Source organism: Leptonychotes weddellii, chromosome 14, assembly GCF_054177405.1.
Source record: "Leptonychotes weddellii isolate Sample4059 chromosome 14, ASM5417740v2, whole genome shotgun sequence".
In the NCBI taxonomy this organism is placed as follows: Eukaryota; Metazoa; Chordata; class Mammalia; order Carnivora; family Phocidae; genus Leptonychotes; species Leptonychotes weddellii.
In genome coordinates, this window is record NC_138382.1 from 24,362,846 (window position 1) to 24,390,630 (window position 27,785).

The window sequence follows — 27,785 nt, forward strand, 5'->3', positions numbered from 1 at the left end:
TACATTAGCATGATTTCCGATGCCCTTGAACCTCAGAGAGCAAGGCAGTGAGATAAGAAAGGCTCAAATAGAAAGCAAAGCTAAAGTAGACTGCAGTATTTATGCTATAAATTGAAATCCATAATCATAAAACAGAAATGACCAGAAGATTGGTAGGTTTAAGAGAGTCTAACATACCTAATATTAATAGGAATATAAATTCACTGGGTAGATTCTCAAAGTCTACATATTAGGTGTTTATGATGAGTCTAATAAAGCTTTAATGTTCTTGGTGGTTCTTTTTCATCTCTCATACTACTGAGCACAAAAGCCGTGTTGTATGCAGAATGGCTGGGTTTATCCCTAGTAGAGAGAAGTTATGTTTGGTATCTAAAGAACAATGAGAGTTTGCTGCTTGGCTGATCAATGCTGGATCAAGTTCACATTCCCCAGCTCCTACTCTCCCACCTACACACGCAGGGGGTGGAAGCAGAGCAAAAGGAGGGAGGATGGATCCTTTTTTCACCGAGAAAGAGATGTGAGCTTGGGCTTTCCTAATATGGACACAGCTGGGCCTGTGTAGCATTAAACATTGATTTAATCCACTGCTGGAGGAAACATCCTACAAAAAGTAAAGAGATTAGCAACCAATTAATTCTGGCCCTTCTCGTTGTTGTCCTGGAACACCTCTTATATGGATCTAAATGTTTGGTGAACAAACATTCTGGAAAATAGCTCTTTCTCATATAGTATTTCTATTTGGGACAGCCCACCCCTGCCCCCCCCCAAATTGTGGTGGATTTTACTTTCCCTATTCTGTGTGTGCACGTGCCTGTGTGTTCTTACTTCTGAATAGAGGTGGGACGATTTAGGCCCATTGTACTTGTTTGCAAATTGTGACTTCATTGGGTTCTCTTGGAAGGCCAGATGACAGGCAAGCCAGTCTGAGTGACAATATTTTTAAAAATAGACATGCTGGAAAAAGAAAAAGAGACATGCTGGGGCCCCAGACTCCCAATGCATAGCTTCCCTTGAAGGCATCATGAAGCACAAGGCATTTCTTGTGCCTATACTTACAGATAGCGTATCCATCCATCTTAGGGAATAACCAAAGGGACCTAGACATGAGTGTTTGCTTTTCAAGCTACTGAAATGTTCACATATATGTTTGTGCTTTTAAATAATTAGTAACTAATATCTTTTGTAAGGCATTTTGCCAGAGTAGTTTTCCTATAGCATCATTGTAGTGTATTTTTCTAAATAGGGAAGCCCATTTGGTTAGAGCATGGTGCCCAACACTAAGGAAGACCAACGTGGGTTGCTTCCTGTGTGGAATAGTAGCTTTTGCACATGACAAAGGGTCTTTTCCATTGGTACACATTGTCCCCGAATTGTAGCCAGCAGTCTTCCAAATGCAAAATATTTGTTTCCAGGGAATAGGTGGCAGCCATCGACATGATTAGAACACTGTCTACAGGGGATGAGTGGGAAATAGCACCTCATATGTATGTGGGGTTCCGGGTTCCCCAAAAGACAAGAATCTGTGCTCTTTTCATTCCAGATCCAGAATTGTATTACCCATCAACCTGGAAAAAACTCTAAAAAGTCAAATATCCATTCATTCTTGCCTCCCTTCTGGTTAGTGTTGAGATCATCCACTTCTTTTTAATTCGTGTGTGTGTGTGTGTGTGTGTGTGTGTGTGTGTACTTAACTAATCTTGCCCAGAAGTTTATCCCTAGGTGTAAGCAGTAGGAATTGCTACCCTGGGTCAGGCCAGCAGCCCATCCTGCTCAGCATTGTCTGTTGTTTACCCAGAGACTTAATGAAATAGAACTTAATAGATGGCTGTCCTCTGTGGCATTGACCTTGAAATTTAGATGTCTCCCAAACATCTGGAATTTCTTAATAGTAACTTGTTAGAGATGGGTCATCATTAAAATGATCTAAACCAGTGGTTCTCAACACTGGCAGCACAGTGGAATCACTAGGGGAGATGTGGGGGTGGGGAAGGCTTTAAAAAAAGACTGATGCAGGGTCCCACTCTCAGGATGTGAATTTCAGTGATGTGGCATGCCACCTGGGCATTGGGATCTAAAAACCCTCCTGGTGATTCTAATAAGCAGTCAGGGGTCCCTCTGATTTAACGCCACCCCTACATAACTTTGTATTTCACCTGTGAAACTCTTTGTCAGAATATCCATGAATGTTAAGCTCCTGTAAAGAATTGCAGTCATACAGGTGTTGAAGGGGGTGTACAATGTCTGTTTTCTGAAATGGCTGTTGCAATAGACTTTTATGGTATGGGATAATATTTTATGGGCTGTGTTTTGATCTGAGGTTGATCTGATCCACATAATAAGCAACTATTTTAAAGTGAGACAGTAATGCTAGATGTTCCCTAAGCTCTCATGCTGGAGTAGAAAGGGTGCTACATTTCCAGCCTGGAGATCTAAGGGCTACCCAATATTAAATACTAAAAATATGAAAATTTGGGGCACCTGGCTGACTCAGTCAGTAGAGCATGCGACTTTTCATCTTGGGCCTGTGGGTTCGAGCCCCACGATGGGTGTAGAGATTACTTAAAAATAATATATATATTTAAAAAAAGAATACGAAAATTCCCTGAGACCCAGTTTCTTCATCCTGAAAATGGGACTATGTGAGAAATAAACAGTGCAGTCTGTATGTGGAAGCACTTGGCAAACCATTCAGTCCTTACAGAATTGGCTGCTCTGGTTCTTTCTTCCAGTTCTGAGGTTCCATGGTCTCTGGTACACGTAGCAGTTGGGTACTTTGTGTCTTAAGGTCACTTCCCTCCAGCTTCTAGTGATGTTGCGTTGCTTCTAGAATTTGGTAAGTAACAACTGCCTCCCCTTGTAAGCACATCACATGTGTCCCTTGATCTTCACAAGTCTCTAAGAAAGGAGGCTTAGAGAGGTCACACTACTACTAATATATGGCAGACCCTGGATTCCAACCCAGCAGGCTATCTGTGCACTCCTTATACTACGCCAGGTGACTGCCTGGTCACACTAGGGTCCTGAGGACAGGGATGGTGTCTTATTCAGCTCTGTGTTCACGAAGTCTAGTACTGTGTTTTGCAGTAGGCTCTCAATATGCTTGTTAAGTGACTAACCTGTCTCTATATCCAGCTTACATTCTTCTTCCTGAGGTCAAAACCTATTTCCTCTGGTTTCGATATCAAAAGAGGTAAAATACTAGGTTGATTAACATTTTTATAGTAGTTTAGCACCATGTTTGTGTAATAGTGTATTTACTTTTGTTTTGTTTTTTAACAGTTCTTTTCCTTGAATTTTATAAGTAGAGTGTAATAGTACGTCCTTACCTCCCATGCTTCACTTCTAAGTGTTTTTAATGGAGAGAAATATTAGAACCGTCACATTTTATCAGAACCTCTTCCTCTCCCCAAAAAAGTAAAAGAAAGTTAAAGAAAGAAAAAATAAACCCAGAATATTTTATTTATTCATACTCTTCTTTGCCCAAAATGGAGTTAAGACAGCTTCTAAAGCAAAATAGAGCATGATAAAAATAAATTAAAATATAAAAAGCGAAGAAATGTGAAAATAATAGTAGGAAAATAAGATGGGGCCAGGAATTAAGTTATCATACAATATGCACCCCTTGAAGTTCTTATGCTTGGTTTAATGTAGGGGCACAGAATTTTCTAGAAGAGGGAAAAGGAATCAATTTGTAGTGTTCATGAGGTAAAACAAACCAGGTGCCTGAGTCCAGCTATTCCTGATGTTGATACCAGGCTCCCTGTGGGTCCTCTCAGAAAATTACTATTTAATGTAATAAACAATCCTCTGAAACTATCCTTACGGTAAACACTGGGATGGGTTTTATGGGGCTGTTTCTTATAATGCACCTCAATAAAGGTTGATGGCTTCTTACCAGAACATAATGCGATAAAAGGACTTTCACAGAGCACCAGTAAGACGTCGTCCTGGGCCAGCTGTATGGTGGGGTCTGCTCTAATCCAAGAGGATCTTAGAGTATCTAGGGTAGGGGTTTGGGCAATCAGAAAATCTGTAAACCTCCTGACAGTTGATGTGTGTGTGGGAAGGGAGTAGGGGACTGTGAATGATTGTAGGTGTATTTTTTTCTAGGGAGCCAAAAGCTGATAGCTAATGTTTTATCAGATTCGCATAGGGGATCTAGAAATGGCAGAGCTGAGCATGTTCCCTCAGGCAAGCTCTGTAAAAGTTTCTGAATAACAGTGAGTTCAGGGTTATGATGACTGAGAGGAAGAGGTTCTCTTAGCCAGCTCACTGCAGCACAAATGTGGGAAGGATTTCCTTTTTTGAAAACCATGCTTTATAAGGATTCCACTAAGAGGTCCATTTAGCAGGGCCAAAATCCTCTTGAGAAAGAAGAATTAGGCATTCATTCTAACACGGACACAAAATGGGCAATAATAGAAATGGTAATTTTTCTAAAATCAAAGATATCATAAAGGAATGTTACATTCTAAAAGGGTAGAGCAAAATTTAAAGACCTAGACATTTGAGAACTTTGACCCTAATCAGGATTACTTCCTTGTTATTATTTGCAGCTTAAACTAATCTTGATTTTTCATTTCCAGTTTTGTGTAGGTGTGTACTTTTTAATTTACACTCAATGTATGTTGGCTATAGAGCTCTTCTGAAACCTCTCTACATTGTTTGGTATTAAAAGATCTTTTGACTTCTTATAGCGGATAGTTTTGCCTCTCCTGAGCCCAAGTGAGTGTACTTTGCCATCTGAGGCTGTTTGGACTAATTAAAGGGCTCCCCTTGTCCGCCCTTTCGGCCTTCTAGGTGACTAGGAAGGCCTGCTGCTGCTTCTCATTCCTCTGGATTGTAGCTCATCATGAAGAAGAAGCACACATCCATATTAACAATATGAAACTGATATTGCTACCATATTCCAATGAAAGGAGTCATTTCCGGAGGAGGAGGGGGAGAAGGAGGAGGAGGAGGAGGGATTTTCTCTCTAAAAGTAATCTCCAGCCACTAGATAAAGTAACGCTTTTATTCTAAAGCAATGGCATTTTCCTTAGCCTCTGAAATTGTCTTCAGCTATTACAAACTGCATTGACAAGAAAGTCTTTTAAAACAACTTCCTTTCAAAACTTGCATCTCTACTAGACGAAACATTTTTTAAAACATACTTCAAATAGAAAACATCTGTTTTTAAAAGATAGCTTTAAAGTGCTTTCACCACTTTCTTAAAGATAGTTATTAGAGTATCCATCCCTGTCTACAGAATTCCAATTTTATTTTTTTATTTATTATTTTTTTAAAGAGAGCGGGACGGAGAAAGTGCGCGTGCATGCAGGGAAGGGTGGGAGGGGCAGTGGGAGAGGAAGAGTTTGAGAATCTCAAGCAGGCTCCACACCCAGCACAGAGCCCAGTGGGGTGGGGGCAGAGGTTGGATCTCATGACCCTGAGGTCATGACCTGAGCCTAAATCAAGAGTGAGACGTTTGGGGCGCCTGGGTGGCTCAGTTGGTTAAGCGACTGCCTTCGGCTCAGGTCATGATCCTGGAGTCCCTGGATCGAGTCCCGCATCGGGCTTCCTGCTCGGCAGGGAGTCTGCTTCTTCCTCTGACCCTCTTCCCTCTCGTGCTCTCTGTCTCTCATTCTCTCTCAAATAAATAAATAAAAATCTTAAAAAAAAAAAAGAGTGAGACGTTTAACTGACTGAGCCATCCAGGCGTCCCCAGAATTCCAATTTTTAAAAAGTACTCTTCCTCCAGTTTTTCCACACCCTACCTTTATTGGGGTCAGCGCATGAAGAAAGGGAGATTTAGATAGGCAAAAGGAGAAATGTGTTGAGGTTATATTGAACACAGTAAAAAAGAATTAATATTTTTCCAATAAAATGGGGCGCCTGGGTGGCTCAGTCAGTTAAGTGTCTGCCTTAAGCTCAGGTCATGAGCCTGGCTCCTAGGATCCAGCCTCGCATCGGGCTCCTTGCTCAGCGGGGAGCCTGCTCCTCTCTCTCCCTCTGCTGCTCCCCCTGCTTGTGTGCTCTTTCAATCTCTCTCTCAAATAAATAAAATCTTTAAAAAATATTTTTTTCCAATAATTTTAAAATATGTTACTATTTCATTCTAGATCAAATTCAGCTCCTAGCACTGAATTTTTGAAATACAGTTTTCATGATTAATAGAAGAGGGAATTAAGAATCTTTATTTCTCATTTCTATTTTTATTTTTATTTTTTTTAAAGGCCATTTTAGAAGCACCTCGCGATGTAACTGATGTCCCATGGTCTCTTTCTTTAAAAAAAAAAAATGCACAATTTTGTGCTTTTTACAAAATAAGGTATTTTAGTGGAGAAACAGGAGTTAATTAGAAAGATCTTTATCTTGAGACTCTCCCCCTTGAAATTTCATATGCTGTTCATTCAGTCATTTGTTCCTATATCTTCCATTTGCTTACTTAACGTATTTATTTAGCATCTACTATGTGCCAGCGGTATTTTAACTGACTGGACCAAAATCAAGAACAAAAGAGACAGGATCTCTTTCTTCCTGGAGTTTAAAGTCCAGCTGGGAAGATAGACATTCAACAAATTAATAATAATTAAAAAAAAGCTGCAATAGAACTGTACAACACATAGTGAACCCTACTGTAAACCATGAGCTTTATTTAATAATGATGTATCAAATATTGGTTCCTGAATTGTAACAAACACACCACCCTAATAGAAGATATTAGTAATAGAGGAAACTGTGTGTTATGTTGGCATATGGGAACTCTGTGCGTTTTGCATAAATTTTTCTGTTATCTGCTCTAAAAAAGTCTTAATTAAAAATAATTTTTAATAGCTCTAAAAGATAAGCAATTTAAAAAAAAAACAGGATGCTATTAGAAGGAATAGTGGGGGTGACATAATTTGGAGTGGGGAGTAAGGAAGGACCTTTCTAGAGTTAAGGCCAAAACTAGAGAATAAGTAGGAGCCAGCCAGGCAGAGAAGAGAAAGAAGTGCATTCTTGGTAAAGCAAAGTGGTATCATTTGAACTACCTTTCAAAATATTATTCTGGCTTCTTGGTGTAGGATGGATTGTGGTAGTGGGTGTGAGGGTGTAAGAGTACAAAGGAAAGGAGTTAGGAGGAACTTAAGAGTGGACCATAGCTTTAATTACCTACTCAGAGGAGCAGTGACAGTAGGATTCTTTCCTTTGCTCAGCTTATGCCAGAAACCATTAGGTTCTCCATGAGCTGCAGACTAGGAAGAAAGGAGACTGTCACTGGCAGCAAGACAGGGTTCCCAGGTCTCAATTCCTAAGATCTTTCTAGTGACTTAATGGGATTTTTAGCATGAGGAACAATTGTGTGTGTGTGTATTTGAGACTACAGTCAGATGAGAATAACAATGGAAAACAAGCCTTCAAGTACTAACTATCCATCTGTAATAACAGATTTTCATAGAAGTCTATATATGATTTAATTTTCAATAGTTTTCTATTCCCACTACTGGATTGTTGGAATTTATTTTATTTTTTGTTTCTTTTAAGGCTACATGTTAAAAAAATTGTTGATCAGTCAACAAAAAGGATACTTAAGGAAGGTCTATTTGGGGTGCTGTTTTAGTACATCAGTAATGAAAGGTTTTTAGGGGTGGTAAATTCAGAGTTCTTAGGGGTGGTAAATTCCCAAGGAAAAAAATTCTAGTGGGTGAAGGGAAGTGTCTACCAGTGATAGATTTCTATTGATTCTGGAACTGTTATTAGTAGCGTGGAAGCTCAAATAGTTAGAGGTCTTATTTCCATTTGAAAGTAAGCAGCTCTGCAATTACATAATCCAGTTCATCATTTGTAACTTTTACCTGCCTCTGTACGTGCACTGGAGATGTGCAAGGCATTAACTATTTTTATACATTTATTTTGCAGTGGAAAAATTGTATATGATAGTTGTACATTATATATAAGGAGATTCGATACCACTTCGAAAAATCTTTAGCAAATGAGCATGCATTTCATAGTACTTAGCTAATAATGATACAAAATGGCAAATATGCTTATCTAACTAGAGTTATATTTATTTATTTATTTATTTTGGTATTCATGGAAACACAAACACTTAAGTCAAGAATCCCCCATTTGAGCAGACCTGTTGTTTATTTTAGGACATGTAAGTGCATCATCAATGTAATTTTAAGTAGTCCAGTTATGAATATAGGATGAAGGGATAAAATAAAGTTTTCCACTCTGATGTCTCCATTAAGAAGCTCCTCTTTGTGTAAAATACTCCGTGGCAAAGTTGCTTCTATTTAAAGTAGTGAGTTTGATCTTGGCTTTGATCTAAAGCTTTTGATCTTGAAAGAAGGATGAAGTAGCAATAAAGAGAGGGCAAGACAGATTTTCTTTAAAGAAATGCGATAAAGTTAAAGGGATGGTCAAGATCAACAAATACGAGTGCGACCCAACTGTTCACCCCCTTTCTGGTTCAGCCAACTTCTGATACGGATGGGAAGAAAGCCTTTTGGGTGTCGGCGGAAAAATGTGGAGCATCGCAGACTTTTACAAACTAAGTGGAAACTATCCCCCTAATTATGAAGACAGAATGTCTCCTTTTAAATTCTCCCCAGTCGCTGTGGGGGTCCGCGGGCAGGGCGCGTGCGGCGCCGGCCGCGCTTCCTGAAAGCGCACAGGCTCCGTCGAGGCGCAGGCAGTGCGCGGGGCTCGCCTTTTACGCGCTCCGGGTTTCTCCCCCGGGAGGTCACCTGCCACCGCCCCAGAGTCCGGAGAGGCCACTGAAAAACGTCTCCTTAATGGCGTCTAGTCCATTCCCGGAAAAAAAGCCCACTAGGAAAGTTCCTTTCCGCTCCGCGAAGGCCATCTGGACACTTAGGTTTCTGACCCGAGAAGCGAGTTCGGCTGGCCGCGGGGGTGTGGGGGCGGCTTCTCGAGCTAAGCCCTTTCGCCTGCGGCCGGGCAGCGCTCCTGCTCGCAACGCGGCCGAGAAACCCTTTCGCGGGTCCCCAGGGGTCCGCGGGGGATGGGGGCTGGAAAGGTAAGGCATGCGCGCCCAGGTCCGTACGCGCGTGGGAGGGCGCGGGAACGCGGGCGCGGGCGGGGCGCGGGGAGAGGAAGAAAGACGTTCGCAAAAAGAACAATAAAATTAGCCGGCACGCCGGCGGGGGCGGGGGCGGGGGCGGGGGCGACCTGCAGGGAGGACGGCGCGGCCGCCTATACCTTTAAGGCAGGCCCCGCCCCCGCCCCAGCGCCCGCCCTCTGCCCGCGCCGCCGCCCGGGCCCCGCGCCGCCCCGCCGCCCGCGCTGCGCCTTAGGTGTTGCGGGCCCAGCGTACCCGCTGCTTTCCAGCGAGCCGGCGGGGCGGCGGGCGCTGGGCGCGGGCGGCGGGGCCCTCGCTCCCACCCTCACCTTCCGCGGGCGAGGTAGTGGGTCAGCGCGCCGAGTTGGTGGGGCGCGGGGGAGGGAGGCTGGGGCGGCTCCCGGGGTAAACTTGACTCTTTCCCCTTCCCCCGCAGCCGCTGCAGAGGGAGCGCCAGGCCGGGGCGGAGTGCGGGCTCGCGCGGCAAGTGAGCGCCGAGGTGAGTGCGGGAGGCGCGCTCCCCGCGCTCCCCTCCCTCCCTCCCTGGGGGCGGTGGGTCTGGCGCCGCATCCTCACCGCGGACTCCCCGCGGCGCCGACGCGCGACAGCGGTGGGTAAGATGGCCCCGTTCGGGGGCTCCGGCGCGCACCGGCGCGCGGGTGGCCGACCGGGCCGGTGACCGGAGGGCCGGGCCCGGGCGAAGGTCACGGCCTCGGCGCGCCGCACACCCGCGCGTCTCTTGAGCCCCCGGCGCTGAGGCCGCCCGGCGAGCCCGGAAGGTGCCTGTGGCTTCCCCAGGTGAAGCCCTGGCAGGCAGCGTCGCGAGGCCGTCGATCGTTTCTTTCTCACGCAGAGGGATGGCCCTCACGACCCGTCGTCGTGTTTAAATCGCTCTGTGGTTTTTGAACTCCAGGTCGAGAAATGGATTCGAGTGAACCGGAGACCCCGAAAACGGAAACGAAGGGAGGCTGAAGAAGTGTTTGAAAAGGTAGGGTCCCCGAAAGAGCACTGGGTGGAGTTCTTGAGAAATCTCCCCCTACGCCCCTGGGGACTTGGTCGTAACAGTAGAGTAGTAGTTTTTAAGTTTTAATTAAATGTACAGTAAGCCGTAAAATAACGTGGATGGTTATACCGAAATATTGGTTGATAATCTCTGATAACTATAGACATACTATATTCTCAGGAAGTAAGAGAATGACTCGCGATGGAGATATGTTTCGTGCTCATTAACTAGAGCAATAGGACATAAGCGGGTTCCATTATTATATTCTGTTAATAGTAGTTATGTAGTTGTTAAGGTACCTCTAAAAAGGGGGGGTGTTCTGAATAAATTGCCCACAATATCAGGTTTCTCTGTTTGGTTGTGATAGATACAGGAGCACACTCACTCGTTTAGCCTTTAGACTTTAAATTAGAGTAATTTTAAAAATGGAGGGAGATGAAAGAAGTGATTTCTTTTGAAACACTAGGAGGGATTTTATTTACTGTAAAGCAAATGAGAAATTTGTTTTTTTAAATTTAGAATTTCAGTATGTTACTTTGCAGAAGTTTGGACTACCTATTTTCTCCTGAAATTGTGTTAAAACTTGATTTGTCATTGTAATAAATAATTATGAAATAATTGTGAAATAAGGTAAGTAGTATGTTGTTTTCTGAATAATGTTTTACCAGTGTTACAGCAGATACAATTTTTGCTGCGTTTACTTAATTACTGTACTGTTTTTTGATTCTTGATAGCACCAAGGGATTAAAATAGATGTGTGTTGTTTTTCTGCTGCTAGAATGTATGATGAATCACTCCTGATTCTGAAGCCAAATTCTTGCTGATAGCATTGCTGCCAACTTCTCTGATGTGTTGCCTTAGTATGGGCATTGCAGCGTCCGAGAATGTGCACAGAGCACATCATAATGAAGGTGATTCCAAAGTTTCAGAGTGCATGTAAGGATACCAAGGACAGCTTCTAAGAGAATTGGGAAAAGAACTGGCCTAGGATCCTGGTCATTTGTAGGGAGACAGTCCATGAAGAGTGGTACTCCAGCCCTTACCTTTTTAAACAGAGTCATATCTGTCACTTAAGTTAAACAGTAATAGGAAAAGGTTTCATTTTGAATAGATTTGAGTTTTCTGACCATACCTCGGCATGCTGTGGTGGGTTGTGTTTGTTTAACTTTCATGCTCCAGGTGTTTTAAAAAATGTCCGTGAGGTGATGAATGAGATCATAAAATGTCCAAAGAAGGAAAAAGTTTTATGGCTTAACATTTCAAAAAAATATTTTTTGGCTATTATTTTTTTAAGCCAAAAAGGTGATTACCCAAATGCACAGTATGTCACGCATGAATGAAGGGAAGCCCTTACCTTTGTGGATTACTAGGTACCATCACCCCCAAAATCTGAACTTGAAGTAACCACATGTGTGACACCCATGATCTGATCACTGCCTTCTGAGAATGAGGAGGGAACTGAGGATTTCACCTCCCAAGAAAATGGGGTTCTTTGCTGAGCCTTTCTCCTCGATAGAGGCTGTGTATTAGAGCTTATGAGCAGGGCGCACGTTTGACTTTTCTTCTTAGAAAACGTGGGCAGCAGTTTTAAAGAGGATACAGAAATAAAGTAGGTTGGGACCAACAAGCTGAACTTCCTTTCAAGGAGTGAAGCTTAAAGCTGACTAGCTTTGAGGCGGAGGTGGAGAGGGCCAGAAGATGGGAAATTTCAGAATTGGATCAGAGAATATTAATTATCAGTGTGTCTAGTTTTTCTTCCTGGCTCTGCATGGCAGCCAAGCCCTTTGCCCACTGTTTTGCCTCTGTTGCACCCAGGAAAGGGTTTGGAGCTCGCTGAGGCAAAGCAGGCGATATTTTCAAGGGCAGGGTGAAAGGGAGTGTAATCAGTGACCAAGGGCATTAGAGCGAGTTCTGAAAGGCTCAGAAGCCACCCTGCAGCGGGTAGCCAAGGTGCCGTACCCCGATTGCCCGAGTGTCTATTCCGAAATACAGAGCGAATTCTGTGTGGTAATGAGTATTTAAACCGAGGTCATGTGTTAATTTTTTGCTACGATTTGAACCTGTTATTAGTAGGAATCTCAGTAGTTAACTTGCTGTTGAGTTTCATAAATGTTCTTAAATGTCTACCATGCCACAAGTAGAAGCAAATGAACCTAATTTCTCCTTTTTAACGCATCCACTATCTTTTTTTTTACAACATTGAAATAAAACTATGGTATTTTCAGCTTTTATTCATTTTCTGTTACTGTTAACATGAGAAAATGAGTTTTAGTCATTTTTGGTAGGCATAATTTTAAGTCTGCCCATTGCCTTTATTTGCCTACTTTGTTTTCTTTGCCCCACTTCTCCCGCACGCTGCCCTTCCTCCATCCCCCCAGTCTCTGTTTACATCTTTCAGGCTCACGCAGGATTCAGCCCAGATGACTGAACTTGGTTAACTAGTCTGTGTTTAACTGTGGGAGGGTCGGAACATTTTTTCTCCAGTATTTACTGACTTGTGGAAAGCAGAGTCGTCTGACCTGCCTGAGGAAGGAAAACAGAGCAGCGGTGCAAGGCCAGAGTCTGGAAGTGGGCAACTGGCGAGGAATTATAGGTAGTGAATGTGATCTTACAGGAGATATTTATTTTCCCCCTTAAAGAAAATCTCGAAGGTGCTAAGTGGTCAGCACAGCCTGATCTATGGGTTGAGTTTTTCAGTGAACTCAGAAGGGGAAGCAAAACAAACTTACCCCGTTCTCAGCTGTGGGTTAAAATAACGAATAATGAAATAAAGTAAACTGGGGTGAGTGAGAGGTACCACCCGGAGAAGTGATTTAAAATGTTCTCCTGGCCTTTTCCTGGCTCTTCTGCTTACTGTTCAAGTGTCTCTCCACCCCCTGCCCCACCAGGTGGCTGTGCGGTGTTACAGGTTTTCAGCTCTCCTCTTCCTGAAGCTACTACATCGGTCTGCCTGTCGCATCTTTTGTCTTTCCTGACATTTACTTTCATTTTATTTTTCTCTTCACATCTTCGCCCCCCTTCCACTGGTGCAACTCAGTTCTTTCCTACTGGTTTTTCTTTCCTTCATTTCAAATGACAAAACTCACCTCTCTTTTGCCTCTGGTCCTCAGGTGTTTTCTCCTTCATTCTGATAGTCTTTCTTCTTCAATTATTTCACATTCCTTTCCTTTAGTTTGAATAACTTGTGCAACAGAAAGGCAAGGAGAACATGAACAACCACACAAACAGCCGGGGGGAATGGATCGGCCTGCTCTGTGAGGGCTGCTGAGACAGTGGTGATGGCTGACTGTGTGGTGTCTGTTTTTAAAAATAATGCTAATAGATGTTGCTGAATGGCTGTTGGTTTTGGAAGAGGAACGTAATTTTTTTTCTGCTTTTATCTCTAACCGATTCAAAGATAAATGCAAATTACCCATCACATTCACAGATAAAGGGATAATATACTTTTATAAATGTACATGAAATACAAAGTTTTTAAATAGTTTTTTTTAAGGGTTAGTAATACTATAGTATAGAACAATAAATAGCATATAGAGGAAAATATATGAATGAGGTAGGATTCCTTTAGAAGAAGAAAATGCCAGTTTTCAGATTCAAAAGAGGCACCTGAAATCCTATTTTATGCATATGTGATAATGTACAGAGAATAAATTTTAAGATACTTCTGGTCATCATCAAGTATATATGATGATGTCACAAGCATGCATTGGCAAACTTTCAAAACACTGAAAATTCAGTAATACTGAGGTTGGCTATTATTATTAACAATCCATCCTTTACGTGTGTTAGTTTCCAAGCCTGTGGTCTTGGCGAGGGTGAGTGTGTCGGCCTGTGTTACGATTAGTCATAAGCAACACTAGGTACAAATGGTTTCTAACAAAAGCACCCTTTAAGGTAACCTAATTGTTCTTTTCTCCCGGAACCTGAAAAACAATATTCTGTAGCATGAAATTGTTAAAAATTTTATGAAGTTTTCCTTGAACTACGGAGCGAAACATACAAAGATCTAGAAAGATGGTTGTGAAATGTGGACTTTATATCGTATTTAATGGCCATTTTAGTTGGAGCCAAATGATAAATTCTGTTTTCTAAGTCTTTGAGAAAACAAACATGGGCACTATTTTCTTTGTGATAATATGCTTCTTAGATTCTGGAGCATTTTTTCTCACTTTTATTTCATTTGCTCTTTCCATTCGTTTGATTCTGAATTGCAGTGATAATCTTGGTATGAATAATAATGTACACATTTAAAAAATTGTGTATAAAACCCAATTTGGTTTATGAATTTTGCCCCATTTATTGTTCCTTTTAAAATTTTTATGTTCTAAGAAAATGCTTTTATTACAATTCTAATATTGAAATATTCAACATGTTAAAGGTAGGTACAAATTTTAAACTATTTAACAAAGTGCTTTACTGCTGTTTGTCTTTTGTGACAGAGGTCTGTTTTATATTAAGTTTATGATTTCTGGAAAACTATTTAAGACTAATAAAAATTATCTGGCTCTTAGTTGGACCTGTAACAGCAGACGGTGATGGTGTTAGGCTTGACTCTGGAGCCGTAAGGATACAAAGCTTGGCAAAATGGCACAAGATGAATTTAGAGAGGGCTGAACCAAGGGTCCCTTCACTTGATAGGAACTACGCTACATTCAGCAAAATGGTAGGCTTCAGGCAGCCGCGCTTACACAACTGAGGCAGCATTGGTGTTGAGTGGTTTCCCAGGCATTGGTGCCCTTGCTTCTTTTCGAAAATGCTCTTGCCCTGTGAGAATTCATAACTAGTCTACATTTATATAGCTGTAATCTCTTACAATAGCTTCATTGATACTTGATCTCCATAGAAAAGCTTTATGGGTTCTAATGAGTCACTGCTCTTGAGGCACCAGCCGCCCTCCCTGTCTGTGAGTGGCTTTGTGTCCTGTGTTGTACTGATTGTGCCTTTGGATGACAACTTACTTGAGTGATGGGGAGAGGCAGCGTAATTTATTAAAAGTAATTACAAAGAAACCAAACAAAAAGAGTAATTACAGCGCTGTTAATATGCAATTCGTTATTTTATTGCTGCAATATTTAGAACTGGGTCTTACTTGTGGGTCACCCTTTTTTCCTTGTAAATCTCTAGCAAATACATAATTTATTAAATTCTCTGTACCCAGGTCTCAAGTTAGATCCGGTTTCACAAGATCTTGGCTTTTTCTGCCCCCCTCCCTTTTTTTTAAAGCTGGACCAAGGAAGAATTGCTGATAAAATGTATTTTTGGTAGCCTCAGGAAGGAAGTCTGATCCGTATGATTTTATACCATTAAATTTTCATCTGTTCTGTAGATTTATTTTTTTAAGAATCCGCAGTTGATAAAAAATATTCTGAGAATTCTGAGTGAACTGAAACCCCTTCCATTTTCGACTAGCACAACAGAGAAAATTAAAGTATAGTCATCCACTTACCCTCACGCACTTATTCACGTATTTTAAAAAGAATCTGTGAATGGAACTATTAATATAATAATAGCTGACACTTGTCATGTGTCACGCCCTGTTCTGAGTGCTTTGCATGTATCCGCTCATGTAAATGCACCATTAAGGTAGTACTGCAGACGAGCAGGATGCTGTGAGGGTGTCGTAGACTGGGGCGAACGCTCTGAAAGGAGGTGAGGTCCAAACAAATCAAATAATTGCTGCAGAAAAGAATGCTTCAGGCAAGACTTAAAGAATTTTTTTTTTAACCCAAGCCATTGACAGCCTTAGACCACCAGCATAAAGCATACATTTCTAAATGAGGAAAATCCCAACCAGCGAGTATTTTGAAAACACTTGAAAGTGTGCAGATAATTACACTGTTGTTGATTTTAGCAGATTCGATGCCAGCAGGCATCAGCTCTTCTATGCCATGAAAGATGAAAGCCATTTTAATATAAACCATGAGTTTTGGCTGGAAAGGGGAGGCGGGCAGAGAACAATTTCATGACTTTTTAGTTACTTTTATAGGAAGCATTAGTTACGTTCCTGTGATAGAATGCTTTACTTGGCAATTATTCTCATCTGAGGCATTTTAATGACCGCTGCTTTGTGCCTGGTATCATCTGGCACTAATAAGATGCGTTATCGTAGTAGCACCTACCAGTGTCAGCGTAGTTTAGGGCCTGTTACGGTTTCCATTCATCTTCTCTTTTAGGAGGCAGACACTATACCTTTAAGTATAGCCAACCTGTATTTCATTTGTATTTCTGGGTGTCTGCACACAGCAGAAATGACACTCAAGCCTCGTATCTCCAGCACTTAGGAGGGCCTGCCTGATCACATGCAGCCTCGAAAAATATTTGTCGAATGAATTAGATCAATGAATCCCGCTCATGGCACTTAGACCTTATTAAGTCATACCTGGCTGTTACGTTTTTAAGAAATTGTAATGTCCCAGTTTTTATTTAATTATTTTGTTCTTTAATGACAGCAGTTTTCATGAAAGCACATTTGGTAGAGCTTTCCTGGTTGTTGTGGGTCATCTTGTTCATCCATTCTACACAGAGAGCTCAGAGCCAGGAAGGCCTGACCGTGGTCCCAACTCTGCCATCAAATTGTGTGCTCCTTGAGTTTGTCACTTGACTTTTGCTTTCATCTGAAAATCCTTTCATTTAATAGGCCAGTTAAGCCAGTGTATATTAATTATAAAATTAATGAGTATGTTTAGCCTTGATTCTTTCATATAGTTTTATGATACATTTTTTTCTTTTGTCCTTTTTTCATATTTAGAAGGCTTGGATTTTTGTTCTGATGGTTACTTTGACATGATAATACATTTTGGTCTCTCTTCACTTTTTTCCCCCCTCTTGTCTATTGATTTCCTGCTGTGAGCAGTAGTGAAATTAGATATTAAGCTTTTCTTGCCCCTCCTCTCTTTATTTTCTATCATGTGACATGAAATACTGTCTTTTTGCTTCCAGATAAATACTTTTAACATGGTCAACAAGCTGATGGTATCGTTTATATAGTCTTCCCATTTCCTCCCTTTCTTTGATGGTTGTATTAGATTTATGATGTCAGAGCATGTAGATATTATATACTTAATACCATATGCTTTATAAAATCACATAACTTTAATTCTGCAAGTAAATCTGTAATGTTCATCAGCCGCCCTCATACAACTGATCTTCGGGGATTTTGGTTTTTTGAAGCTAGTTCTACAGTGGATTTCTCTGGAAGAGCGTGGGGCAACTATATTTATTGAGTTCTTGCATTTTGTAAGTTTGTGCTCTTTCTATGTGAAGGTCAGTTCAACTAGATATAAAATTCTTGATTCATGTTTTTATTTTGAGTATGTGACTACATTGTCTTGGTGCTGGTCTCATTTCTTTCCCTCAGAGTGACCTGGTCTTTTCTCCCAGATCTTTTTTTTCTTTAAATTCCGAAAATGTTACTTGAATATGTCTCATTGTGGGTTACTTTTCCCAGTTGTCAAATGGCTTTTGACCTTTATTTTCCTCATTTGTAAAATGAGAATAATGGTAACCTTTTTTGCTGCTCAAGAGAGTGGATTTGAAGACCAGCTAGGGTATTGTATATAAAGTGCTTTAAATTCATTTTACTTTCTTGTTACTCTTCGAAGTCCTGTGTTGTTAGGAACTTTAAAATTTAGAGTACTTCATTTTATGGCAGTCAGATTTGAGTTGGCTTTATATTTGTGAGAAATCTAAAGTGGATCCTCTGAAGTCTTTTGTCTGCGTCTTAGCAGTATATAAACGCTCGCCAATTGCATGTGGTCAACAGGCTCTCTGGCCTAAAACCAGTGGTGCTTTCTGAAAGCCTCTCATGGAGAAAACTCCTTCTCTGTTTTATTCTTCATACACTCTTGCCCGAAATAGGTTAGTTTCCCCACACACAACTGGGTTTACATGATCATGGTTTGTGCACAGTGCAATACACAGGGAAAAAAAATTAAAGGACTCTGTTTTTCAGATAATGAAAGCCGAAAACCCAAGTCAGTTCTAATCAGCCAGCATGTTTTCTTGGATTTGTTGTACGTAAGACCTGTGTAAGAAGCTGCTGGAAAATACCAGAGAAACAGGAGATGTCATTTCTGGCCATAGGAGATAAAACACACACATCAAAGATCATTTACAAAGCAGCATGTGGATAAGTAAATTCAAACCAGTGTGGCATAAACTAAGGACGTGAGTATATGATGCATTTTACCTGAGGCTACCCTGGACTCGAGTTTCCACGCCTGGGCCTTGTTTGGATAAAGCAACCCTTTACACATGCAGCCTGGAAGTTATGGTGGGAAATTGGGTAACTGAATTAACTGAATCCATTTTAATGCTTTTACCTGATTTGTAAGCACAGATAGGGGTTTGATCGACATACATGTAAATAATGTTAGTGTCTTTATTTGAATATGTGATTTTTAAAAATAAATTCATCCATGTTTTGCAAGTAAGGCTGGAACCTATCATAGAAATTCTGCTTACACTTGCAAATCAGGGTGATTTGAAAACCCAATGCTAGAAATATAATACCACCTGTAATTCCATGTTAATACATTCCTTATTAAATTCTATATTTATTTGAACAATTTATTTACTAACTTCACCACATATCCACAACATACAAAGCCCTGAATAAGGAGTACAGAAATGAACGGAAAACAGTCCTGAACGAGTTTACAGTTGATTGTAAAAAATTGTATAGAGTAGGAAACAGAATTGAACCCAGCCTCTGTCAGTGGTACAAGTATGTCTACAGAGCAGTTTGGATCTCTGTAAGAAAAGGGGGTCCTCTCTCTGTGGGCTTTTTGCATTCTCCGTGAGGCTTTTCCAGGATGATTCCAGGATGCAAATATTCCAGTTTATTCAACTTTTGTTATTTTGTAGAATTGAGGATACCATCATTTCAGTTCTCAAAATTCTGATTGTCTTCATGAGAAGGTACTGAAACTGGGAGATTAGTATTTCCCTTTGGCTCATGTGCAGTTGGAGGCCTGCAGCGAGTTCAGGCTACTTCTGAACTTGAGGATGTATAAAGTTTTCAATCTCTTCCACTCTGTTTTTTCCCTTTTATTTGCATTGTTAAGTTTTGGGGTTTTTCCCTTCGCTGAACATTTGGTTGAGGCAAAATGAGAAATGAGAATGTTTCAGAATTAAAGGTGGTGACTGCAAGTTCTGGAGTCCTTCAGTTTCCTCTTGTGATTTTTGAATGTTGTATTCTGTCATCAAAAAGCATCCCACTTGTTTTCAGCACCACAGATTTAGCATGACCTCATTTAAAAAAAATTATTAAAAAATAATTATATGCCCCTTTTTCTGTTGATGAGCACAAATGGACTCATCAGGTGGGCCACAAAATGGCATTAAGTGCATATCCAAATCCTTTAACATTTTACGTCTCTATAAATCAAGAAATGTTTGTTTTTCAGGGTGTTAAATTCTAAATCATAGGTATGTGAAGGTTCAGACTTCATATATAAAGCAAGAAAACAAACTGATTTGCAGTAATTAATATCAAGGAAACTGTAAAGTGGGGAAAGATCTTTTCATAGAAAAGGCAACAGTTGTCATTTTATGTGGCCTCATTTATAACTGAAAACCATAGAGTTAATTTTCTGTGGCAATTTTCATTTGGTGTCCAAGAAAAATTCATGATCTCCGTGAGGAGCAGGAGAAGTCAAGGAGAACAGCGGGAAGAATCTGGAAGAGAAATAGCTCTGCATTGTGTTCACGCATAGCTTGGTTTCTGAGTTTTTCTCCCTAACTGTCAGCTACAGGACCTTTACTTTTCAGTGTTGAAGGCACAGCTTTAACAGTGATTGCTCGCAGTAACGGTGAAGGCTGCCGAGTGCTCCCACAGACAGCGGAAGATAGTGGTTCTGGTTCTCTCTTGTAGCAGCTGTACTGAGTTTTAGGTCCCATATCTTTTATATGCCATAAAACGCACCCATAGCCAGTTTCTTGAGTTTTAGGACACACAGTTTGTGCAGCCATCGCCGCAGTCCAGTTTTAGAACATTTCCATCACCAGAAAGTTCCCTTGTGTCCATTTGTGGTCAATCCCCATCCTGACCCCCTTTGCCCCAGGCAACTACTGATATGCTTTCTGTCTTTAGAGTTTTGCCTTTTCTGGAAATTTCCTATAAATGGAATCATACACACTTTAGTCTTTTGGACTTGGCTTCTTTTCATTTATCACCCCGTTTTGAGGTTGAGCAGTATTGCACATTTTGGTGTTTGCTCCTTTTTATGACAAGGTGGTATTCCATTGTGTGGATGTGCTACGTTTTGTTTATTCATTTTCTGTTTGAGAGGTGTTTGGAGTTTTTGCAGGTTTGGCTTACTATGAATAGTGTTTAACTGCCTACATGTGGACATGTTTCTCTTGGGTAGATACCCAGGCCTGGCATGGCTTGGCCATAGGGTAGGGGGTGTGTTTAACTTTCCAAGAAACTGCTCAACTGTTTTCCAGAGTGGTTGCAGCATGTTCTACCAGTGGTGCTTACGGTTCCCAGTTCCTGTGTCTCCTCGTCAGCACTTAGAATTGTCAGACTTCTTTATTTTAGCCATTTTCATGGGAGTGGAACCGTGCTTTCTTCACTTATGCTTTTATTTCTTGTGAGGATCTGAAAGTATCTGTATACCCGAATGTGCTTTCGTCCTCCATTTTATAGATCAGAAGGCAGTAGTCACTGGAAAATCTAAATGTCTCACCCAAGATTCCCAAATGAGTCACTGAGCCTAGAGTCCTCGTGCATCAGTTGGAGACGGAGCAGCCTGTTTTTTGTTCCAGCTCCTGGCTGCCTGTGACTCAGGCTCCTCTTTGTCCTCATAGCCTTGTTGGGTGTGGCTTTCTTTTGATCTTTGTTGAATGAGCCATTCTTACCCTCTCTGGAATTTGGTCTGATGAAATCCCGTTGTTTTCTGTGGAGCTGTGCTAGTGTCTTGGGAGAGGTGCTCCTTAGCTGAGGTCCACAGGCCTTGGGTGGCTGTGCCAGCACGTGTCATCCTGTCAAAGGGGGTAGACCCTCGCCTCACCGGAGCGCTGGGGGAGTTAGGTGAGGTGACTTACCGAGACAGCTGGCACGGACTAAATAGTTAATACGTTTTACAGCACCTCGTCCAATGCCTGTGAAAATCGACTACCTTCTGACGTGGACAGTGAGACCAGTCATTTGGGTTTTTCTTCTCAGTGATCGTGAGACAGGAGAGCATTCTTAAGTTTATTTACTAATTAAGAAAAAAAATTCAGCCATAGTTTCTTACTGTTCTTTGGTGGGCAGCAAATGTAGCAGTAGTACTTTTACAAGTTTCTCTGTTTCACCTGTCTTCTGGCTTTACTCTAGAAGACTCATCCTGTTTCTCGGAGCTACTGTAGCATTTCGTCAGCCCCTCCCTCCAGTTTGTCCAGACCGGAAGCTCTCAGAGTGCTCTTGTGGCTGTAAGATCTGTAGTCTAGCAAAAGCTCCATTTTAGATCAATCTATAATCATTTCTTGCTGTCAGTATGTCATTGCTTTTGCATCTTGAGGCCAAACTGTTTTGATGCGAAGTTCCTTTGAAGGCTGGCGAAGCTTATACAGATGCCCAGCTTATGAAAGGCACTTAATATGGGGCACATCTCGCCCTCCATGCTCACTTTGCAGGGCATGCCTGGTTGAAGGGAAGCTTCCAGTTACCTCTGTTACCTTTCGCTAGACAGGGTTGCAGTGTTTCATTTATTTCAGGACAAAAAGTGACTTCTAGTACAGGTAGTTTGTGAAATAATTATTTTCTCTGAAATGATTCTTGGTCATGTTGAGTTTCTAAATGTTAAAGGGAACCTGGAGAGGGGCCTGGGTGGCTCAGTCGGTTAAGCGTCCCGACTCTTGATTTAGGCTCAGGTCAGGATCTCAGGGTTGTGAGATTGAGCCCCATGTCGGGCTCTGCACTGAGCGTGGAGCCTGCTTAGGATTCCCCGCTCCCCCCCCGCCCGCCTCCCCGTGCTTGCTCTCTCCCTCCCTCTCAAAAATAAATAAATAATAAAGGGAACATGGCTTTTAGATCTCTGAAAAATCTCCTCTTGGTCTTATGCTGTTGCACAGAACGTGGGGACGAGCTAAAAGGTTGAGAACTTCAGAACATCTAACCACCACCACCAAGGAGCTGTCTAAAATAACTGCTGAAGTTCTAAGTCAGGCACCTGGAAGGGGTGTGCTAGTGGCTGTAATGTTAAAGCTGCTTGAGGTCCTAAACACCTGAGTGTGCCGGACCGCAAGAGAGGAAATGAGGGGGAAATGTCACGTGGAAAGTTGACAAGTCAGGTTTCACTTTAGCACTTTATTTGGGAGGTTGTATGGGACTGAGCTGTTAGACTCAGGGAAGACCTTACAGCTTCTTGAAGGCCAGCCTTTTTCTTACATGTGAGAACATGGAGGCCCCGAGAAGCTTCGGGTCCCAGGCTGGAGTGCTGCCCTGGGACCAGAGCCCAGGTTCCCGCTCCCCCCCCTTTTTTTTTTTTTTTGCTCTTTTCAGCTGGGCAGTTTCCCAAAGCAGGGTGTGGAGGCAGAGCAGCCTTGGGTTCCAGGTGAGGAGAAATGGGTCACACTGGTCTTTGTTATGTTGTAGGGCGTGGACACCTGTGGGAGGCCCAGAAAGAAGGTCTGAGAGACTTGGGATGTCCCTACCAGGTCATCCTTTGTCATGTAGAAACACGTGCAGAGTGAGGGCCTTTTCCTAGTGGACGGAGGCTTTGGTGAGGCAGGGACTGCGTCAGATTTTGAGGGCTCAGTCATTTCCGAGCACAGAGAAAGACTTCATGGTGAGGCAGCTGGGTGTCTGCAAGGATTGATGTGAAATTTTGCTTTTCATGTTAAATTAGTGACTTTTACAAGGCACAGATTATTTGAATTTTTGTGATTCTTATCATAGTCCAAGCAACTGCAACATGAAAATGTTGTGGTAGTTTTTCAATCAAATGTGAGTGTGACCAGATAATTAGTCATTTTATTTTGTATTGCAGCAGGGGTACACCCACAAATGCCTTTTCTTCAGTCTGTGCAGATCTCTTTTATGGTGATGTTATTTATTCTAAAATGCAAGGCTGCTTTCCATGTTTACACATATTCCTACCTTGCTGTATTGCAAATTTAGAGTTACATTTTTCTTCAGTCTCTCTCACTTGGCTCATAGCTTACAGGTCAAATCAAACCACCTTCACCCCCAAAAGCAGTATTGATAAACCTAATGCTGAACTTGGATTATGAAAGGTTTAGTTGGCAGGGCAAAATGAGTAGGAAGATTCTGGTTTCTGCTTGTATTTTATCTGCAACACAGCTGGTAGATACAAAAGGATAGTGCCCCCAAATGAGCAGTTGAAAAGGGAATGTAGGTACTGAGCTGCTTCAGACTTGCAGAAGGCGCCCCCCTGCCCCAGCAGAATGAATTTGCTCCTGTGGCAAACTTTGAGTCTTCATTAGAGATTAAGTCACTGACTTGGTCACCAGTAGCATTACCCAACCTTAGAGCACCAGATTATCGTAAGACAAATCTAAATGATGCTGAATGGTCTTCCAACAAAGGATTCCTGTCATACCAGCATGCACGTATAACTTGGGTGGTGTGCGTGCAAACGTACGCACACACATTTACCTGTCCCGTCAGCCTTTGACCTGCAAGCAGGGGAGGTGAGGGGCGAGACCCGCTGTTGTGACCACTGTCTCCCAGCTCAGAGGAAAGCTGCAGGCGCTATTTCCAGAGCTGGCACTGTTTGCCTCTGACTCACGCTCCCAGAGAACTGCCCTGTGCATAATGCAAAGTCATTGTCATCATGAGCCATCGTAGGGAGAGGTTCAATGGAAAAAGTGAAGGTGGAGCAAACCAGGCTCTGGAACAGGAGGCAAAAGATACGGTTTTTGTTTGGTTTTGCTGAACTTCATAGTCACTTTTTTTGAAAACTGCAGTAATCCTGATGGAGTTCGGGATAACAGAAGAGAGGAAATCTGACTTGTTGCTGCAGGACTCCTCTTGTGTTCAGATTCTTAAAACAGGAGGAGGAGAGTAAATAATCCTGTGATTATTGTCGATTTTGAACACATTCATAATTTCTTAGTTTTTAATTTTTTGTGTCAAACCTATTTTGTGATCATGCAGTGTTACAGAGAAGAGAGGGGGATGTGTTATAAATGTATATAAACTTTGGTATTCTAATTACTTGTCTTCAAAATGAACTTTTAATAATTGGGAGGGCAAGGCACATCATTTACATGAGGGTTAAGAATAAAGAAGTTATCTCTATGCTATTCTTGGTGGGACTTTTTCCTGTGAAAAACTGTTACCAGCATATCTGGAAACACTTCCTCATTTTTTAAAGACCGTTCAATATAGTAAATCTTACTATCAGAAATAATTGAAAATTGGGGCACCTGGGTAGCTCAGTCAGTTAAGCGTCTTGGTTTTGGCTCCGGTCATGATCTCAGGGTCATGATACCGAGCCCCATGTTGGGCTCCACATTCAGCGGGAAGTCTGTTTGGGATTCTCTCTGTCCCTCTGCCCCTCCCACTTATCCCCCCCCCCCAATAAATAAATAAATCTTTAAAAAAAAAAAGAACTGAAAAGTAAAATAAAGTAGCCATTGTAACGGTAGCTCAGTAGAAAGAGTTCGTGTGTCAAGAGCATTTATTTCCTAAGCAGTTTTTTTACTGTAGTTTCCTTAGCAAGAAAAGTGTAAATCTGTCGTGGATGGACACTTTTTCTTCTTTTTCCCAGAACATGTGTGGTTTCCATTAACTTCTTTCTCCACCGAACTGTGGAGATGGCCGCAGATGATGCCTGTGGGTCATCTGTGCTCCTAGAATTGAACTGAAATTGTGCTGTACATTTCCCCCCACCGCTGTTGTCCTTCACAACCTGGAAATCATAGACAGGTAGATGGAAATCCCATCTTTATCCCTTACTAGTTTTTTACCTTGGACAAACTAGTCTGTGGAAGCCTCAGTTTCCTCATCTGTAAAACAGTTACTGTAAAGCATTTAACAAAGAGCTGCCCCTGGATTGTTGCTCAGTGACAGTAATTAATGTTACTGGTGATGGGCTTCTCCAGTACTGTTGTCAGGGTTAAAGTCATTCATCATCTGCGGTGTAGTAAGAGAACGGAAGGAGCCCTGAGAAGCAATAGGATAGATCAGAAATGTAGCCAGAGAAGGATGGCCATGTTTGGAACATCAGCCCCGCGTCTCCTGGCCAGCTGGAGTGTCCCCAGCATGAAGACCGGGGAGGCAGCCCAGTTACTTCTCTGGCAGGTCTCAGCTACGCCTAGAGGTGCACCTCTCTGCTAAGCTGACCCCGGAATCTGCTACGTGAGGCCGCTCTGCCCCAGGCAAATACTGCCTGGGGTTCTGTTGGAAGTTTCCACTAGACTCCTCCAAGAAAGTTTTAGTTGAAGTCCTCAGTAGTAGTTTTATTGATTTGGGTTGAGGTCTTAATTAAAGTCATCAGTCATCTCACTTGGCAAAAGGTCTGGCCAGGCAGAAATACAGTGCTTGCTGGTATCTGAGTACTGTAGAATTCCAGGAAGTTGTCAGAAACAAGTGTTGAGATATCCCTGCCCGCCCCCCCCCCGCCCCCCCCGCAGCTATAGAAGTCTGAGTTTACAATAACTATTATTCTTATGCAGAGCTGGCTCCGAATAGTGAGTTTCCCCAGGCATGGACTTACTAATAGAAACCCACTTAGACCCTGAAGAAATGGGCCCAGTGTTTGTCTCAACTATGAGTAATGTATTATGCATGATTTAAAAAGGCTTCTCAGAATGTCCTTGCTTATGTAAATCAAGAATCAATATTTTTTAGAAAGAAGTTTTTATAGATAAGCCATCACATTATTTGATAATCAGACATCATTTTCAAGTAGTTAAAAGGGTCATTGGACAAAACCCAGTGGACTGACTTCGCTCCCTAATTGCTAAGGATTGAGACTCCACATGCCCTCTAAATTATGAACAGGCTTGAATTTTTTATGGGAAAGAAATTGTATTTTTATGTAGGATAATTTTCATGTCAAACGGTCTATTAGCCAGCTAGCTCTATCAGATTATACGGGTTGCCACTTTAACTCACCTGATCCCTACTTTTCCTCTGTGAAGTTTATTTTAAATAGAGATAAGAGAATGAGAGAGAAAGTAGGTTTGGAACGAGGGGAATGAATCATGAAAAAACACTGCTGGTCCTTTCCATTCGTCCTTGGCATTCTTGGAATATTCTTTCCTCTGTTGAGTTCAGCGACAGGCTTGCTCATGGTAAGGGGCATTGTGGGCCCCCCTGGGGAGGAAGTTGCTGGAACATTCTCCCAGGCAGTGCCATACCTCTCCATGAGTGGTGAGGGCCATTGGAAGGATTTCATAGGCCCGGGGGGGGGCACCCCTCAGCGGATAGCTGCAACAGTGTGCAGACCTGCATCTGTGTGACCCCGTGTGAGTGCCGGCTGCCCCAGAGATGGTGTGTTTCTACAGTCTGGGCCGGGCGGGGGCTGCCATGCCAGCGGAGCTCGTTGGCCAGTTTGTCGGCCAGTGTGTCTCGGAGTGCAGGGAGAATGCTGGGAGGGAGAACAGTTTTATTGCTTCTGAAAATAGAGGAAATACTCAAGAGTGCTGGGAGAGAGGAGGATAAATATAGCATTTCCGTTTTCCTGCCCATTCTACTGTTTTCCACTGCATTTCATTTTTCATAAGATGGATTTTTATCCTGCTAACTTCAACAGAAAATAATTGCATACCGTTTCTGTCAGATGGGCCCTCTTATCACTTATTACCTTTTTTTTTTCCTGTTCAGAAACTTTTGTACAGGGACGTATAAGGTGGTCCTAAGAAGCTTGTCTTCTCAACATGGCGTGTGTGCCACGGCTTCCAGCGGGACCTCCTATGAGTACATGGCAGGGCCAGTCTTGGCTATGGTGGTCAGGAAATTCCAGATATGGACTAGCTTGTCCTTGCTCTTATTTCTTCCACGACCCATGTCCTAGAGGGCCGTTCCATCAGTGGGCCCCCAGCGCTCAGACATGGCCCCGGAGCCTGGTCTTTGTGCCCAGGAACAGTGCCAGATGCCATCCGGTCTGCTGTCCTGCTGGGAAGGGGTCCGTCATTGAGTCTGCAAGGCAGAGCTAGCACACTGGCCGTAAGGCCCTGCCCAGCTGTTTAGTAGGTGCTTGGCAGCAGTTGACTCAGTAGGAGATGGGAGGGGAAAGCAAGATAGGTCGTCTTACGGCATTGTCCACGCTGTGCCTGCTTACCAGACTGAGGTTTCTCACTGTGTAAAATTATTCAGTTGATACCAATTTTAACAAATAAAGCCTAACTTTGAGGTTTGGGAGGTAAGTGGCTTGTGTTAGATTTTCAGCGCATGAACTGAATATAAACATTTCCCTGGTTTCTCATTTCTTGATTGTTTGGAGTGTCCATTACATGCTTAGCCTAGTGCCTGGCCTAGGTTTGCCCATGACAAAGGTCCTGTGTTCATAGGGCAGGGGACTCTGCGTTCCCAGGCCCCAGCACTGCCCCCGCCGGCCGTGTGCAGTAATAAGTAAGCTACTCGTGGTTACCGGCTAATAGGGCCGTGACCCGGCTTGAACTCCATAATGAGGAAAGAGCAGATTTATTTGCTCCCCCTGTGTGCCTCCCTCCCCCCATGCTCCTTTATTATCTTTAAGAGGAAATTGAATAGCAAAATTCTGCATTCTCATAATGTTACTGGCCTGATGTCATCTTTTCCAGTCTGGAGTCAAGAAA

At 42.4% G+C, this 27,785-nt stretch overlaps 1 protein-coding gene across 13 annotated transcripts in view; it reads left to right on the plus strand.

The window, feature by feature from the left end:
* The window catches only part of AOPEP (aminopeptidase O (putative)), a 335,871-nt gene that overhangs the window by 250,157 nt on the left and 57,929 nt on the right, over positions 1–27,785 (plus strand). For 12 of the 13 annotated variants that reach the window (XR_014139966.1, XR_014139965.1, XR_014139968.1 and 9 more), the window contains 2 exons: positions 9,483–9,545; positions 9,960–10,034. Coding sequence is in view for 7 of the 13 variants with exons in the window: in XM_081802937.1 (XP_081659063.1) it covers positions 9,483–9,545; positions 9,960–10,034 (138 nt within the window). In the remaining 6 variants the exon portion in view is untranslated. Of the gene's footprint in view, positions 1–2,729; positions 6,046–9,482; positions 9,546–9,959; positions 10,035–27,785 lie in introns of those variants that run through there. The other variant, XM_081802940.1, reaches the window with a different exon arrangement.